Here is a 14,100-nt window from a genome sequence, read left to right on the forward strand (position 1 = left end):
AAGACAAAGAATCGGCTTTTTAATTTTAAATTGTCCATAATACTCTTGCTGCTTATGTAAAATAACTACTATGTTTTCTTCTTATTTTTTAATCAAAAATACCTACTACATAATATTGTTTGCCTCACTTTAAAGAGAAGCTAATAATTCATTTTATTTTTCATCTTTGTATGATCAAAATAGATATTATCTTTGAACTAAGTAATTTGAAAGCGACACAAATGTGGTATGACGATGACTTTCCTCGGCTTTTTGATGATCGAGATCAAGAAAGTCCACAAGAGCACACTAGTACACTAAAAGAAACCATTGATGTTTTACAAAATGGAGCAAAGTTTTCAACAGAATCATATTATGAGTTGGAGAACAGAAGCCTCTCAAAACAAACCTTATCTCTGAGAAGTTTCCTCCATTATTGCACTAAATCACCTTAAATTAGGCTGCCTGAGCAACAGCCTCAGATGCATCTGTTTCTTGCCTGAAAATTAGATGTCAGTCAAATGGTTAAAATCAGTTAACGGAAAAATCAACTACATTATTCTATATGAAGAACATGATGAGAATTTAATCTACATTTTTATTCTTTCATTCTGAAGACTTGCGAGGGTGTCAATCATGGAATAGGATGCTAGCCAGCAAGAAAGGAACTTGGAAGTGATCACGGGGAGTTTGAATGAAGACATGATTTTTGGTAGATAAAAATTGCTTTAGGCTATACATTACATGATTTTTATCTAGTCAAACCGAGAAACTTAGCACTTTAAACTGACAGCCACATTGGTTTCTAGAGACACCTAAAATTCATCTAAGTCTGATGTATACCCTTTTTAGCCCAAATCCTGCCGTGACAACATGAATATGATCGCCACCCAAAACATAAATCGTACAGCAAAAACATCACTAACTATACCACAGCATTTAATAAAATCTGATGTGTATTATTTGATGAGGTTACAGATGAAGAGGGACAAGAAAATAAGTATGAAGACATAATACAAAAGGAAAGTTGACAGGTTTAGATTGGGAAGGGAATGTACGGAAATCATTGAAGGAGATAAAGAGAATATGCCTATGGCGGGAAGTAATATATTGGAGTGTGTTAAAATCAAGAAAATATGTAGATATTCTATGTACTTTATGAAAACATGCTAGGAGTTTCTTTCCCGACAGAGTCAATAAAAGAGTGCACCGGGTAAGGGATTACTTTATGAAAACAAGGGCAACACCCGAGTTGTGGTTATTCTGATGCTGATTGGGCAGGTTCACAAGCAGATAGAAGATCCACTTCAGGGTATTGTGTCCTCATTGGAGGAAATTTGATCTCATGGCGGAACAAGAAACAAAACATAGTTGCAAGGTCGAGTGCAGAAGCAGCATATCGTGCTATGGCTGCAGCAGCTTGTGAACTTACATGGCTAAGATAATTACTCCAACAACTCAAATTAGGAGATGTCAAAACAATGAAATTAATTTGCGACAACCAAGCTGCACTATATATTGCCTCCAACCCGGTTTTTCATGAAAGAACTAAACATATAGAGATCGATCATCACTTTGTACGAGATAAAGTTCTTTCAGGAGAAATTTTAACTGATTTTGTTGGTTCAAATGATCAATTAGCTGACATATTTACCAAGTCCCTTAGAGGATCTCGGGTTGAAACTATTTGTAACAAGCTTGGTGCATACGACATGTATGCTCCAGCTTGAGGAGGAGTGTTAGAATCAAGAACATGTGTAGATATTCTATGTACTTTACATCTTCCTAGATTAGTTATTAATAGTCCTAGTCTCTACAACTTCCTAGGCTTCCATGTATTTATTGTATCTACATTATAAATACAGTGTGTGTGATCTGGTTAGACACACAGAATTTACATACAGTATTCAATAGAGTGGAATGAACATAGAGTGGAAAGTGTTGTACTGAGTAGTTATAGGGTGATTTTCATCTCATTATGGGTTGCGCTTTCATTGTTTATCATTTTATTTTCTTCCTTCTGCAAAGAATTTATTCTCCGTCCATTGTCTGTCATTACTGTTTCATTCATCTTGTATAGAGGATTCATCCTTGAGTTCATCATCAATACAAATTCAGTCAGTTTCAGTTTATTCTTTTGTTGTTTCTATTAAACTTTGATCAGAGCATTAAATTGTAGACCAAGTTCAATGACAGCATGGCAGTATATAACAAGACTCCAAAAACAAGGAAGGAAAATATAATTGTCCAAGAAGAAGGTACAGGTTTCACCTTGCAATTCCTTCCCCAACCTCCATTCTGAGAAAGCTTACAATCCTCACGGATGAACCCACCTCTTTGGATAGATTATCCAGCACCGCCTGCAAAGAGACATGAAAGATACTGGGTAAAGAATAAGCAAATAAACAAATCGCCAACTACGATGGATACTTCACAATAGACACAGAACTTCATACGTATATTATAAATAGCATATTTTGGATATGTGTATCTTGTGGAGTGATGAGTAAATCTAGATCACATGCTTATTTGAGATAAAAGATTTTTAAACAGCGACAGGATTTCTTTAAAAAGTTATATTGATCATGATCACTTAGAAAAGTCACATGACGTTATTTTTAAATCTTAATCATGTATACTATGCATACATAAAAGTACATACGTATGTTTGTATACGTATGTTCTACAAACATACGACCATTATTACATACATAAATGTACATAATGCTACATCTGTGTGGTGGTCTTGAAATCAAGAAAAATTCACTGCCATTGCACTCGATAAATCACCTTTTCATTTACTGGTCATTGACCATAAGACATCTTAATACCTTCCTAGAATCTGAATGGCTTTGAAGTTTGAAGGCTACTGGCTACCCACAGATCTATATTGCATATTTGAGTTGTAGAAACTATAAGACACAAACTCTTATTCCCCAAGTTCACCCTCTATTTTTACCCATAATAAATGAAAGGAAGTAAATACTTCCGAATGATGTGATTGGAACAAATGGCCTGTGGCATTTCAAAGTAAGAAACAAAATCTTATTCCCCAAATGTTAGGAACCCAAGAAAAGGATTCCAAATGAATTCCTAAAAAACTGGAGATAATTGATAAATCAAATGAATAATTCCTTGAATAGCTTTCTGGTATTATCACTGAATGGAAATAATAAGAATGAACAAGATGATAACCTTGCACTCAAGGTTACCCCATGGGAGCATTCTCCCCTCACTAGAACATTCTATAGTTTACGACTTTCATAAAATAACTTCATAACCTGCATTAGGAGGGATTTGGTTCTGTTTATAACAGATAGGGCCAAAATACAGAGTTGATAAAAATGGTATTGGACCTGTAAAAGTATTAGTAAAACACAAATGTTTGGATGTAATATGCACTTAAAAAGTATATTTATTTATTAATTATCTGGTTCAACCATGACCCGGAGGTCTTTCCGGTCCGATCTCTGATCTGGATTTTAAAACATTGCCTTTTATAATTATCAGTATGGGTATAGGGGCAAGGGTTTAATGATGTAAGTAAATCCTGAAAACTCTCTTACTTTACCATTAGTAAACGATATCATGTCATGGCATGTTTCCCTTTCAAAGAATAAAGAGTGTCAAATGAAATTTAAAAGTAAAAGGGGTCGATTCTGAACCAACCCAAGCATTGGTAGAATTTTATTTCTTTCACCAATCAAAACAACGATATTGGCAAACAAATATAGCCATCATAGTTTCAATTTTCTCACAAAATCCAATTCGATTTAGAGAATAAGTGAAACCTCACATACCTTCACTTTCATAGTATCATTCATAACAAACTTTTGGTCCATAAGCACAACATCCTCAAAGTACTTGCGCAGACGACCTTCAACCATTTTGTCTATGGCCATCTGAGATTTACCAGAGGATTCTGCCTGAAATATAAAAACCAGAACAAAGTCTTGAGCAAAAACTAGAAAAATCACAAATATAACATGAGATAAACATTGAGCAGATTGCATTTTCTGAGCTGATTTTCTTTTTAATTCTAAATTGTAGGCTACTAAATAGTGGTTTATCAAAAAAGTTGAATAAGTCTAACAATAGAAGATGAGTAAGCTGTTACTAACTGTTAGAGTTAGTTATTTTCGGTTTCAAGTTAGTTAGAATAGATTGCCACGTGTATCTGTTAGTTAGTGCCAGCTATTGTGTAACTAACTTGTAATGTAGGTTATATAACCTTGTATCTTCATTTTTCCAATCTAATGAGAATTGTTCTTACTCATTCTTCTTCTAGTTTCTTTAAGTTTTCTATGCAAATCAAGTTTACTGATATGGTATCATAGAGCCCGGTGAAATCCACCTTGATTCTGAATTCTGAGTTTTTTTTGTTGCATCAATGGCGAGAACTACCAACAATAGTAATAATGCTAGTGGTAGTGCTTCTTCTTCTTCTCTGGATCCTTACTACATTCATCCATCGGAGAATCCTACTACTATTTGCATTTCCCCTCAACTCGAAGGAGAAAGCAACTATCATGGCTGGGCTAAGCATATGCAGCGTGTTCTTGCTACCAAGAACAAGTTTCGATTCGTAGATGGTTCCATTCCCGTTCCTTCAGAAGATGATCTCAATTTTGTTGCGTGGGAACAGTGTAATAACCTGGTTCATTCATGGCTTATCAATTCCATGAAGCCACAAGTTACTGAAAGTGTTGTTTACATCGAGAATGCCATCGATGTGTGGAAAGATCTTAAAGAATGGTACCTGCAAGGTGATAGAGTTCGTGTAGCAACTTTGTATCAAGAAATCTCCAATTTCAAACAAGGTAACTGTCGAGTTTCAGACTACTTTACTGAGATGCGTGCTATGTGGGAAGAACTTGATCAATTCAGGCCCATTCCACAATGTACTTGTCCACATAGGTGTGTTTGTGCTGCTATGAGAAGTGCAAGATTGTTCAAGACTGAAGACAAAATCATTCAATTTCTTATGGGATTGAATGAGCAGTTTCAGCATATTAGATGTCAAGTTTTGTTAATGGAACCCCTTCCTACCATCAACAAAGTTCTTTCTATGGTATTACAAGAAGAAAGACAACAAAGTTATGGTTTAACTCCTCAGATTGAAGGCAAGAATGAAGTATCTGATGCATTGGTTAATGCAGTTGACAGCAATGGTGCATGGAGGGGTTATGGCAGAGGAAGAGGCAGTTCTTACTATCAAGGAGGAAGAGGTCGAGGTAATCATACTAATTCCACTAAGGTTTGTACTTATTGTGGTAAAAATGGTCACACAGTTGATATTTGTTACAAGAAACATGGATATCCACTTAATTGGGGTTATGCTAGAGGTAATAATGGAAGCAATGCTTATGCTAACAATGTTGAAGTTGGTAATGGTAATGAAGGTGTCAGTAACACTAGTTAACTAGCCACAAGTGAAGGTAATGGCAATGTGTCCTTGACTATGGATCAGTATAATAGCTTGATATGCTTCAATCCTTTTATCAAGAGAAAGGTATCTTACATCAAAGAAGTTGTATGAATACTCCTCAGCAGAATGCTAGAGTTGAGAGGAGACACCAACATATTCTCAACATTAGTAGGGCCTTGATGTTTCGGTCAAATCTTCCTAAGGTTTATTGGTCCTATGCTTTGCAACATGCAGTATTTCTCATTAATAGAACTCCAATCAAATTACTTGATGATAAATCCAGTTGAATGATTATGTGTGTCATTCTAATACTACCTCACCTTATCCTATAGCCACATATGTCAAATATACCAATCTTTCACCCTCTCATCTCACCTATGCCATGTCTCTCATAACTGACACAGAACCTAAGTCATTTTCTTCTGCTAGCAAAAATCCTAAGTGGGTTGCGATAAGGGGCTACACCTATAGGTAGTAAATGGGTTTTCAAAATCAAAAGACATGCCGATGGTACTATTGAACGCTACAAGGCTAGATTAGTTGCTCAAGGATTCACTCAAACTGAAGGATTGGATTATTTTGAAACATTCTCTCCGGTAGCAAAAATGTCAACTGTCAGAGTTCTCCTTGCATTAAGTTCCATTCATAATTGGCACATACATCAACTTGATGTTAATAACGCTTTACTTCATGGAGATCTTAATGAAGCTGTCTACATGAAAGTTCCACAAGGGGTTCATTCACCTCAACCAGGTCAGGTTTGCAGGCTCACCAAGTCTCTTTATGGTTTAAGCAAGCAAGCAGGCAATGGTTTGACAAATTGACCTCCTTTCTGATTAGCAATGGTTTCACTCAAGCTCAAGCTGATCACACTCTCTTAACTAAGACTAGTGGTAATTCTTTCTTGGCAATTTCCATTTATGGATTATTTTTTTTTCCTTGGCAATTCCCTTATTTCATGGAAGTCTAAGAAGCAAACTACCGTGACTTGTTCTTCTTCTGAAGCTGAATACCGTGCCTTAGCTGCAGCGACACGTGAACTGCAATGGATTTCATTCTTAATACAAGACTTGGCTCAAACTTGTGTACGACAACCTGTCCTATATTGTGATAGCCAGAGTGCTATGCACATTGCTGCCAACCCTGTTTTTCATGAACGAACCAAACATCTCGACATTGATTGTCACATCGTTCGACTCAAGGTTCAAGAGGGTCTCATGCATTTGTTGCTTGTGCCTTCTGCGTTCCAAGTTGCCGATAGCTTCACCAAGGTTCCTAAGCCTCGTTCCTTCTATGCGCTTGTTAGCAAGCTGGGTCTTGTGAACATTTTCAACCCTCCAACTTGTGGCGAGGTAACAATAGAATGAGTAAGCTGTTACTAACTGTTAGAGTTAGTTATTTTCTGTTTGAAGTTAGTTAGAATAGATTGCCCATGTGTATCTGTTAGTTAGTGCCAGCTATTGTGTAACTAACTTGTAATGTATCTTCATTTTTCCAATCTAATGAGAATTGTTCTTACTCATTCTTCTTCTAGTTTCTTTAAGTTTTCTATGCAAATCAAGTTTACTGATATGGTATCATAGAGCCCGGTGAAATCCACCTTGATTCTGAATTCTGAGTTTTTTTTGTTGCATCAATGGCGAGAACTACCAACAATAGTAATAATGCTAGTGGTAGTGCTTCTTCTTCTTCTCTGGATCCTTACTACATTCATCCATCGGAGAATCCTACTACTATTTGCATTTCCCCTCAACTCGAAGGAGAAAGCAACTATCATGGCTGGGCTAAGCATATGCAGCGTGTTCTTGCTACCAAGAACAAGTTTCGATTCGTAGATGGTTCCATTCCCGTTCCTTCAGAAGATGATCTCAATTTTGTTGCGTGGGAACAGTGTAATAACCTGGTTCATTCATGGCTTATCAATTCCATGAAGCCACAAGTTACTGAAAGTGTTGTTTACATCGAGAATGCCATCGATGTGTGGAAAGATCTTAAAGAATGGTACCTGCAAGGTGATAGAGTTCGTGTAGCAACTTTGTATCAAGAAATCTCCAATTTCAAACAAGGTAACTGTCGAGTTTCAGACTACTTTACTGAGATGCGTGCTATGTGGGAAGAACTTGATCAATTCAGGCCCATTCCACAATGTACTTGTCCACATAGGTGTGTTTGTGCTGCTATGAGAAGTGCAAGATTGTTCAAGACTGAAGACAAAATCATTCAATTTCTTATGGGATTGAATGAGCAGTTTCAGCATATTAGATGTCAAGTTTTGTTAATGGAACCCCTTCCTACCATCAACAAAGTTCTTTCTATGGTATTACAAGAAGAAAGACAACAAAGTTATGGTTTAACTCCTCAGATTGAAGGCAAGAATGAAGTATCTGATGCATTGGTTAATGCAGTTGACAGCAATGGTGCATGGAGGGGTTATGGCAGAGGAAGAGGCAGTTCTTACTATCAAGGAGGAAGAGGTCGAGGTAATCATACTAATTCCACTAAGGTTTGTACTTATTGTGGTAAAAATGGTCACACAGTTGATATTTGTTACAAGAAACATGGATATCCACTTAATTGGGGTTATGCTAGAGGTAATAATGGAAGCAATGCTTATGCTAACAATGTTGAAGTTGGTAATGGTAATGAAGGTGTCAGTAACACTAGTTAACTAGCCACAAGTGAAGGTAATGGCAATGTGTCCTTGACTATGGATCAGTATAATAGCTTGATATGCTTCAATCCTTTTATCAAGAGAAAGGTATCTTACATCAAAGAAGTTGTATGAATACTCCTCAGCAGAATGCTAGAGTTGAGAGGAGACACCAACATATTCTCAACATTAGTAGGGCCTTGATGTTTCGGTCAAATCTTCCTAAGGTTTATTGGTCCTATGCTTTGCAACATGCAGTATTTCTCATTAATAGAACTCCAATCAAATTACTTGATGATAAATCCAGTTGAATGATTATGTGTGTCATTCTAATACTACCTCACCTTATCCTATAGCCACATATGTCAAATATACCAATCTTTCACCCTCTCATCTCACCTATGCCATGTCTCTCATAACTGACACAGAACCTAAGTCATTTTCTTCTGCTAGCAAAAATCCTAAGTGGGTTGCGATAAGGGGCTACACCTATAGGTAGTAAATGGGTTTTCAAAATCAAAAGACATGCCGATGGTACTATTGAACGCTACAAGGCTAGATTAGTTGCTCAAGGATTCACTCAAACTGAAGGATTGGATTATTTTGAAACATTCTCTCCGGTAGCAAAAATGTCAACTGTCAGAGTTCTCCTTGCATTAAGTTCCATTCATAATTGGCACATACATCAACTTGATGTTAATAACGCTTTACTTCATGGAGATCTTAATGAAGCTGTCTACATGAAAGTTCCACAAGGGGTTCATTCACCTCAACCAGGTCAGGTTTGCAGGCTCACCAAGTCTCTTTATGGTTTAAGCAAGCAAGCAGGCAATGGTTTGACAAATTGACCTCCTTTCTGATTAGCAATGGTTTCACTCAAGCTCAAGCTGATCACACTCTCTTAACTAAGACTAGTGGTAATTCTTTCTTGGCAATTTCCATTTATGGATTATTTTTTTTTCCTTGGCAATTCCCTTATTTCATGGAAGTCTAAGAAGCAAACTACCGTGACTTGTTCTTCTTCTGAAGCTGAATACCGTGCCTTAGCTGCAGCGACACGTGAACTGCAATGGATTTCATTCTTAATACAAGACTTGGCTCAAACTTGTGTACGACAACCTGTCCTATATTGTGATAGCCAGAGTGCTATGCACATTGCTGCCAACCCTGTTTTTCATGAACGAACCAAACATCTCGACATTGATTGTCACATCGTTCGACTCAAGGTTCAAGAGGGTCTCATGCATTTGTTGCTTGTGCCTTCTGCGTTCCAAGTTGCCGATAGCTTCACCAAGGTTCCTAAGCCTCGTTCCTTCTATGCGCTTGTTAGCAAGCTGGGTCTTGTGAACATTTTCAACCCTCCAACTTGTGGCGAGGTAACAATAGAATGAGTAAGCTGTTACTAACTGTTAGAGTTAGTTATTTTCTGTTTGAAGTTAGTTAGAATAGATTGCCCATGTGTATCTGTTAGTTAGTGCCAGCTATTGTGTAACTAACTTGTAATGTATCTTCATTTTTCCAATCTAATGAGAATTGTTCTTACTCATTCTTCTTCTAGTTTCTCTAAGTTTTCTATGCAAATCAAGTTTACTGATAGAGTCTAAACTAGAACAATCCTAAATCCACAGACAAGTTTCTAGAGCCACAAATGATAACTCTTATTCATGAAGGCATATTCACATATAGAAGTCAAGTTGATTGTCATTCTTGTGTCTGGCCATAAGAGTTTAGAGAGGCTGGTCTATATGTCAGATTCGCCAAACTGAACAAAACCTTGTCAGTCAAAGCATATTGGCATACAACTAAACTACAAGCTATCTTAAGCAACAGATTGGAGGAAACTTGGTGCAGGAAGTTACCGGAAGGCAAATTGCATCTATGTAAGCATTGCAATTTTCACATTAGTCCCTCCATCCTCATAGAAAAAGTAAATGTTAATTAAGGAGACAAGAAACTTGAATTAGAAGCACAAAGCAATCGAGACAATAACTGATAAGGAATCATTAATACTAAATTTTTCAAATGACATTACACTTCAACAAATGATGAAATTTCAAATAATTCTTAAAGATCAGAACAAATGGAAGCCTAAGCACAGGACCATACTAGGATGGAGATATCATCTATTCATAACGCCAAAATAAATCATAGAATAATACCTGAGATTTAAGAATTTCACGCTCATTTTCTAATGCATCCAAAGACACAAGTTCCTTTGTTAAGAATACTGGTTTTGCCGCCACTACATGCATGGCCAATTCTGATCCAACACGTTGGAGTGCATCTACTTGTGTTTTACCACCATCAACTTCAAGAGATAAGATCCCAGCAATGCGACCCAAACCTAATAATCAAACAAGAAGATGTCAGGATCTTCGTCTGGGTCATGTTTTTAGGTGTTGCGTATAATTTGGTACTTAGAACAAGATATCACGAAAGAAAATTAAAGCAAACTTGTGTGTGTGTCCGCGGTAACGAAAACTGATAATATGAACTGAGTTTTTTAAAAAAATGATTTTGATTAAAAATGAGTTGAATTTAAAATGACTTATATTTAAGTTTACGTAAAAGTGAGTTGAATGATAAATTTTTTGGAGCAAAAGCTCGAAATCATAGCTCTAAGGTAGAATTCATTTGAACGAACATGAATTCTCAAATATGTCAAAATCAATTTTATGCATCTCAATGCTCACAAAACTGTGAGGGCAAACATGCACGATCGTTATATTAGCTTTGTGTGTTAGAAATAAATTATTGCTGGAATCAAAAAATAAAATTTGGATTGAGATGAGTTTGAGTAGTTACTTACCAGGTTGGGGACTGGTATGAAGATATGTAGATACAAGACCGTTAGATGGTGCAGGCATCACATAACCTCTTCTGAGTTTTACATTCTCTCCCATGATAGCAGCTACTTCAGTGATAGCATTTTGAACGGTAGTTTCTCCATTGATCTTTGGATGTTGAAGATTCAATCTCATCTCCTGGTCAAAGAGGGATTCATTCATTTCAATTCAAGTGCACAACAATTAAGAAAGAAAAATGAGTTGAAGGAAATAAGAGATTAGTTAGTTACTTCCTCTAGTCTTTTTTATAAGAAACAATTCACTTCTTAGATTCATTGAATAACCGATGTATGTGGTATATATTTAGACCATATACATCAGTTATTCAAAGTGAATTGTTTTTTCTAAAGAGGACCGGAGGGAGTAGTTAGTTACCTCCAAAGATTGAGGTCCAAAGTTAAAGGAAGAAGAATTAGGAAGCAATAAAGCTTGGTTAGCCAGAGATAGTGCCAAGTGTTGAAAGATGTCATTTCTGGCAACGAAATCAGTTTCGCAGTTGAGTTCAATGAGAGCAGTTTTGTGGTCGTTTTGAGCAAGAGCGAGCAAACCTTCTGAAGCAGTGCGAGATGATTTTTTGGAAGCGAGAACAATTCCCCTTTTTCTCAGTTCCTTCTGAGCAGCGTCGATGTCCCAATTGGAATCGACAAGAGCCGCTTTCACGTCTTTAATGGGAGCGCTTGTTCTTTCTCTCAATTGCTTTATCAAATTCATTTCATTGGATGCCGAAAATGATGAATAATTGGCACCGGTGAACAGCTTCATATAAACACGTCTGCCAGCTCCGCATACAGCCATGGCGCTGCACTCACACGTCCAACTTAGAAGGGAAACACTAACAAGAAAAACAAAGGGAAACATTTAACAAACAAAAAAAAAATCAAATACATATCTTATCATTATGTGAAACTAAAATTACAAAATGGAAAAATCACCATAGCAACATCTTATGATATTTAAGAAATAACAGCATATTAAATAACAAGGGAATGATATTGACAATGATCATAAAATGCTGAATCTTATACCATGACAACTAATTAACCTCATAGAGTTCTTAACATGTTCGCTAATCCACTTGATAATTGTCATATCATATGTTTAGTAAATTTGGAAATTAGCCACAATTCCACCGTGGCTAAACATGACTTCCACCTTGAGTAAAATTGAAACGACAACAACTACACATTTGTGGGTTTTAAACGAAACGGAGGTAAACGAGAAACAAAATAAAGAGGAAGTAAAACCAGAATTTTAGTGATAGATTTAAACAAACTGAGAATTGAACACAAACCACGAGGTTCGCCGTCGCGTTTCAGAGAGGGAGATGAGAGAGAGGACAAAGCTTACCGGTCGCCGGCGCGTTTTAGAGAGGGAGAGGAAAGTGACTGGATTTGTTCACGCGAGATAGAGGTTCGCCGTCGACGGTGAGGCACTGGTGCGGTGCGGTGCGGTCTGGCGTGTTTGGAAAGAGGAAGACAGAGTGTGGTAACACGTGAGAGGAATCTGGGAATGAATTTCCTATTTATTTTATTTTGTGTTTTTTAATTATTATTTTTCTTTTAAAGAATTAACTAGGTTATTATGTCACCAAATATGCCAAGTCATAGTCCAACTTGTTTAGTCAGGGGCAAAAGCAAAGAATCTTGAGATTGCAAGGGAGGAATCCAAAAAAAATATTTTGCAGGGGGTAAAAGTCTATTTACCCTAAATTTAAAAGGGAATGGTACATGCACTGATTCGTTGCGTTTTTCGGCGAAGCGACTAAATTCACTTGCGTTTTCCGATGGCTTCTGCTTCTCGAACAAAATTGAGTAATTGCAACTTTAACTTTTCTCTATTTTATGGAACTACTGAGTTTATTTTCTTTAGGGTTTTAGTTTTTTTTTTTTAATGGGTTTTTGTAAAACAAAATAAGAAAAAATGTTTTTATTCTATTTATTTTAATTTTTTTTGTAGATTTTTCTCTATGTATTGTATTGTATATATAAACATAAGTATTAAGACTTAAGTAGGTTTGTAGATGTCATATTTTTTTTAATTTATAATTTATTGAATTATTCTTAATAAAAAATGACAACATTTGCATATGTTTGTTATGACATTGTGGTTTTGAAAGAGAAGAAATGATAAGTTGTGGAATGATGTTGATGAAGAAAGTGTCCTTCAAATTCAATATAGTTTGTGTGTGACTCAATTTTTTAATGGTTTTTTTTTTTTTGAAGGGGAATTTTTTAATGGTTGGACGTGTTAACAAAAGAGGAATACAAAGAGTAAAGACAAAAGGATGTTAGAGTTTCATTACAATGAACAAAGCTTGAATACAAAAATGTTATCCTAAGTATATATAACTTGTTTTAGTTTAGTTAAAAATATACGATTATCTTGATTTTTTAAGGAAAATTATGTTTTTATAAAATAAATTGGATGTGGCATTAAAAATTAAAATTCCAACTAAGCTTGACACATCATCAAAAGTAAAGATTTCAAGGTCTAGGTGTCCATTAGCGGGGGGAATCACAATTTTTTCTTTTACGAGGGTAAAATAAAATTCATCTACTTTGCAGGAGGGTAAAAAGATATTTACCCATAATTTTATTTTTAAATTAGAAATTTAAGTGTCGTGAATATTAATTAAAGCAAATATGACAAAATTAATATATTATTAATTTTAAATAAAAATAAATATTAAATATTGGATAATTCACACTTAATTGATTTTCTCTCGTTTTCATTAGTTTAATATGACGTATATAGTCATGCATTTCAATAACAAATAACACAACAACTATATTCCCATTAATATATCTTGTAAAGAAATCATATGTCTCTCATTTTTTTTAACGTATTAAATATGACTCTTTAAATCATACATATCAATTATGAAGCTATATTGAATATTATATATGATTGAAATACAAAATAATTGTATATTTTCACTCGTATTTTTTATTTGATTTTTACGAAACCCCTATTATACTATGTATCTTTTTTTTTACAATATTTAGGTATCTATTATTAATCAAATAACTTATTATATTTAAATGTCCAAATTTTTAGTTCAACGGACAGAAATGTTGAAATTGTTCGGTCAGACGTCATTTCGTCTATCTACATAAAAAAATTTATTGTATTTAAATAATTGCATAAAATTTTGTAATATTATGTTATTTTATCAAAATATAATAATTACATATTTG

General features: G+C 35.4%; 1 protein-coding gene across 5 annotated transcripts; it reads right to left on the reverse strand.

Annotated features, from left to right (window-relative positions):
• Window positions 1-227: 227 nt before the first annotated feature.
• LOC123921295 (elongation factor Ts, mitochondrial-like) lies at window positions 228-12,439 on the reverse strand. 5 transcript variants are annotated; one of them, XM_045973787.1, is made up of 8 exons: window positions 12,251-12,439; window positions 11,279-11,735; window positions 10,867-11,041; window positions 10,217-10,401; window positions 3,780-3,905; window positions 2,251-2,339; window positions 389-478; window positions 228-296 (listed from the first exon to the last, which is right to left on the reverse strand). In XM_045973787.1, the coding sequence occupies exons 2-7, from the start codon at window positions 11,696-11,698 to the stop codon at window positions 436-438; spliced, it is 1,038 nt and encodes a 345-aa protein (XP_045829743.1). In that variant the 5' UTR covers window positions 11,699-11,735; window positions 12,251-12,439; the 3' UTR covers window positions 228-296; window positions 389-435. The 5 variants fall into 5 exon arrangements, with proteins under 5 accessions (XP_045829743.1, XP_045829740.1, XP_045829741.1 ...); XM_045973784.1 differs by lacking the exon at window positions 12,251-12,439 and adding an exon at window positions 11,836-11,861; XM_045973785.1 differs by having other exon boundaries at window positions 228-478.
• Window positions 12,440-14,100: the final 1,661 nt, after the last annotated feature.

Source organism: Trifolium pratense, linkage group LG4 (assembly GCF_020283565.1).
Source record: "Trifolium pratense cultivar HEN17-A07 linkage group LG4, ARS_RC_1.1, whole genome shotgun sequence".
In the NCBI taxonomy this organism is placed as follows: domain Eukaryota; kingdom Viridiplantae; phylum Streptophyta; class Magnoliopsida; order Fabales; family Fabaceae; genus Trifolium; species Trifolium pratense.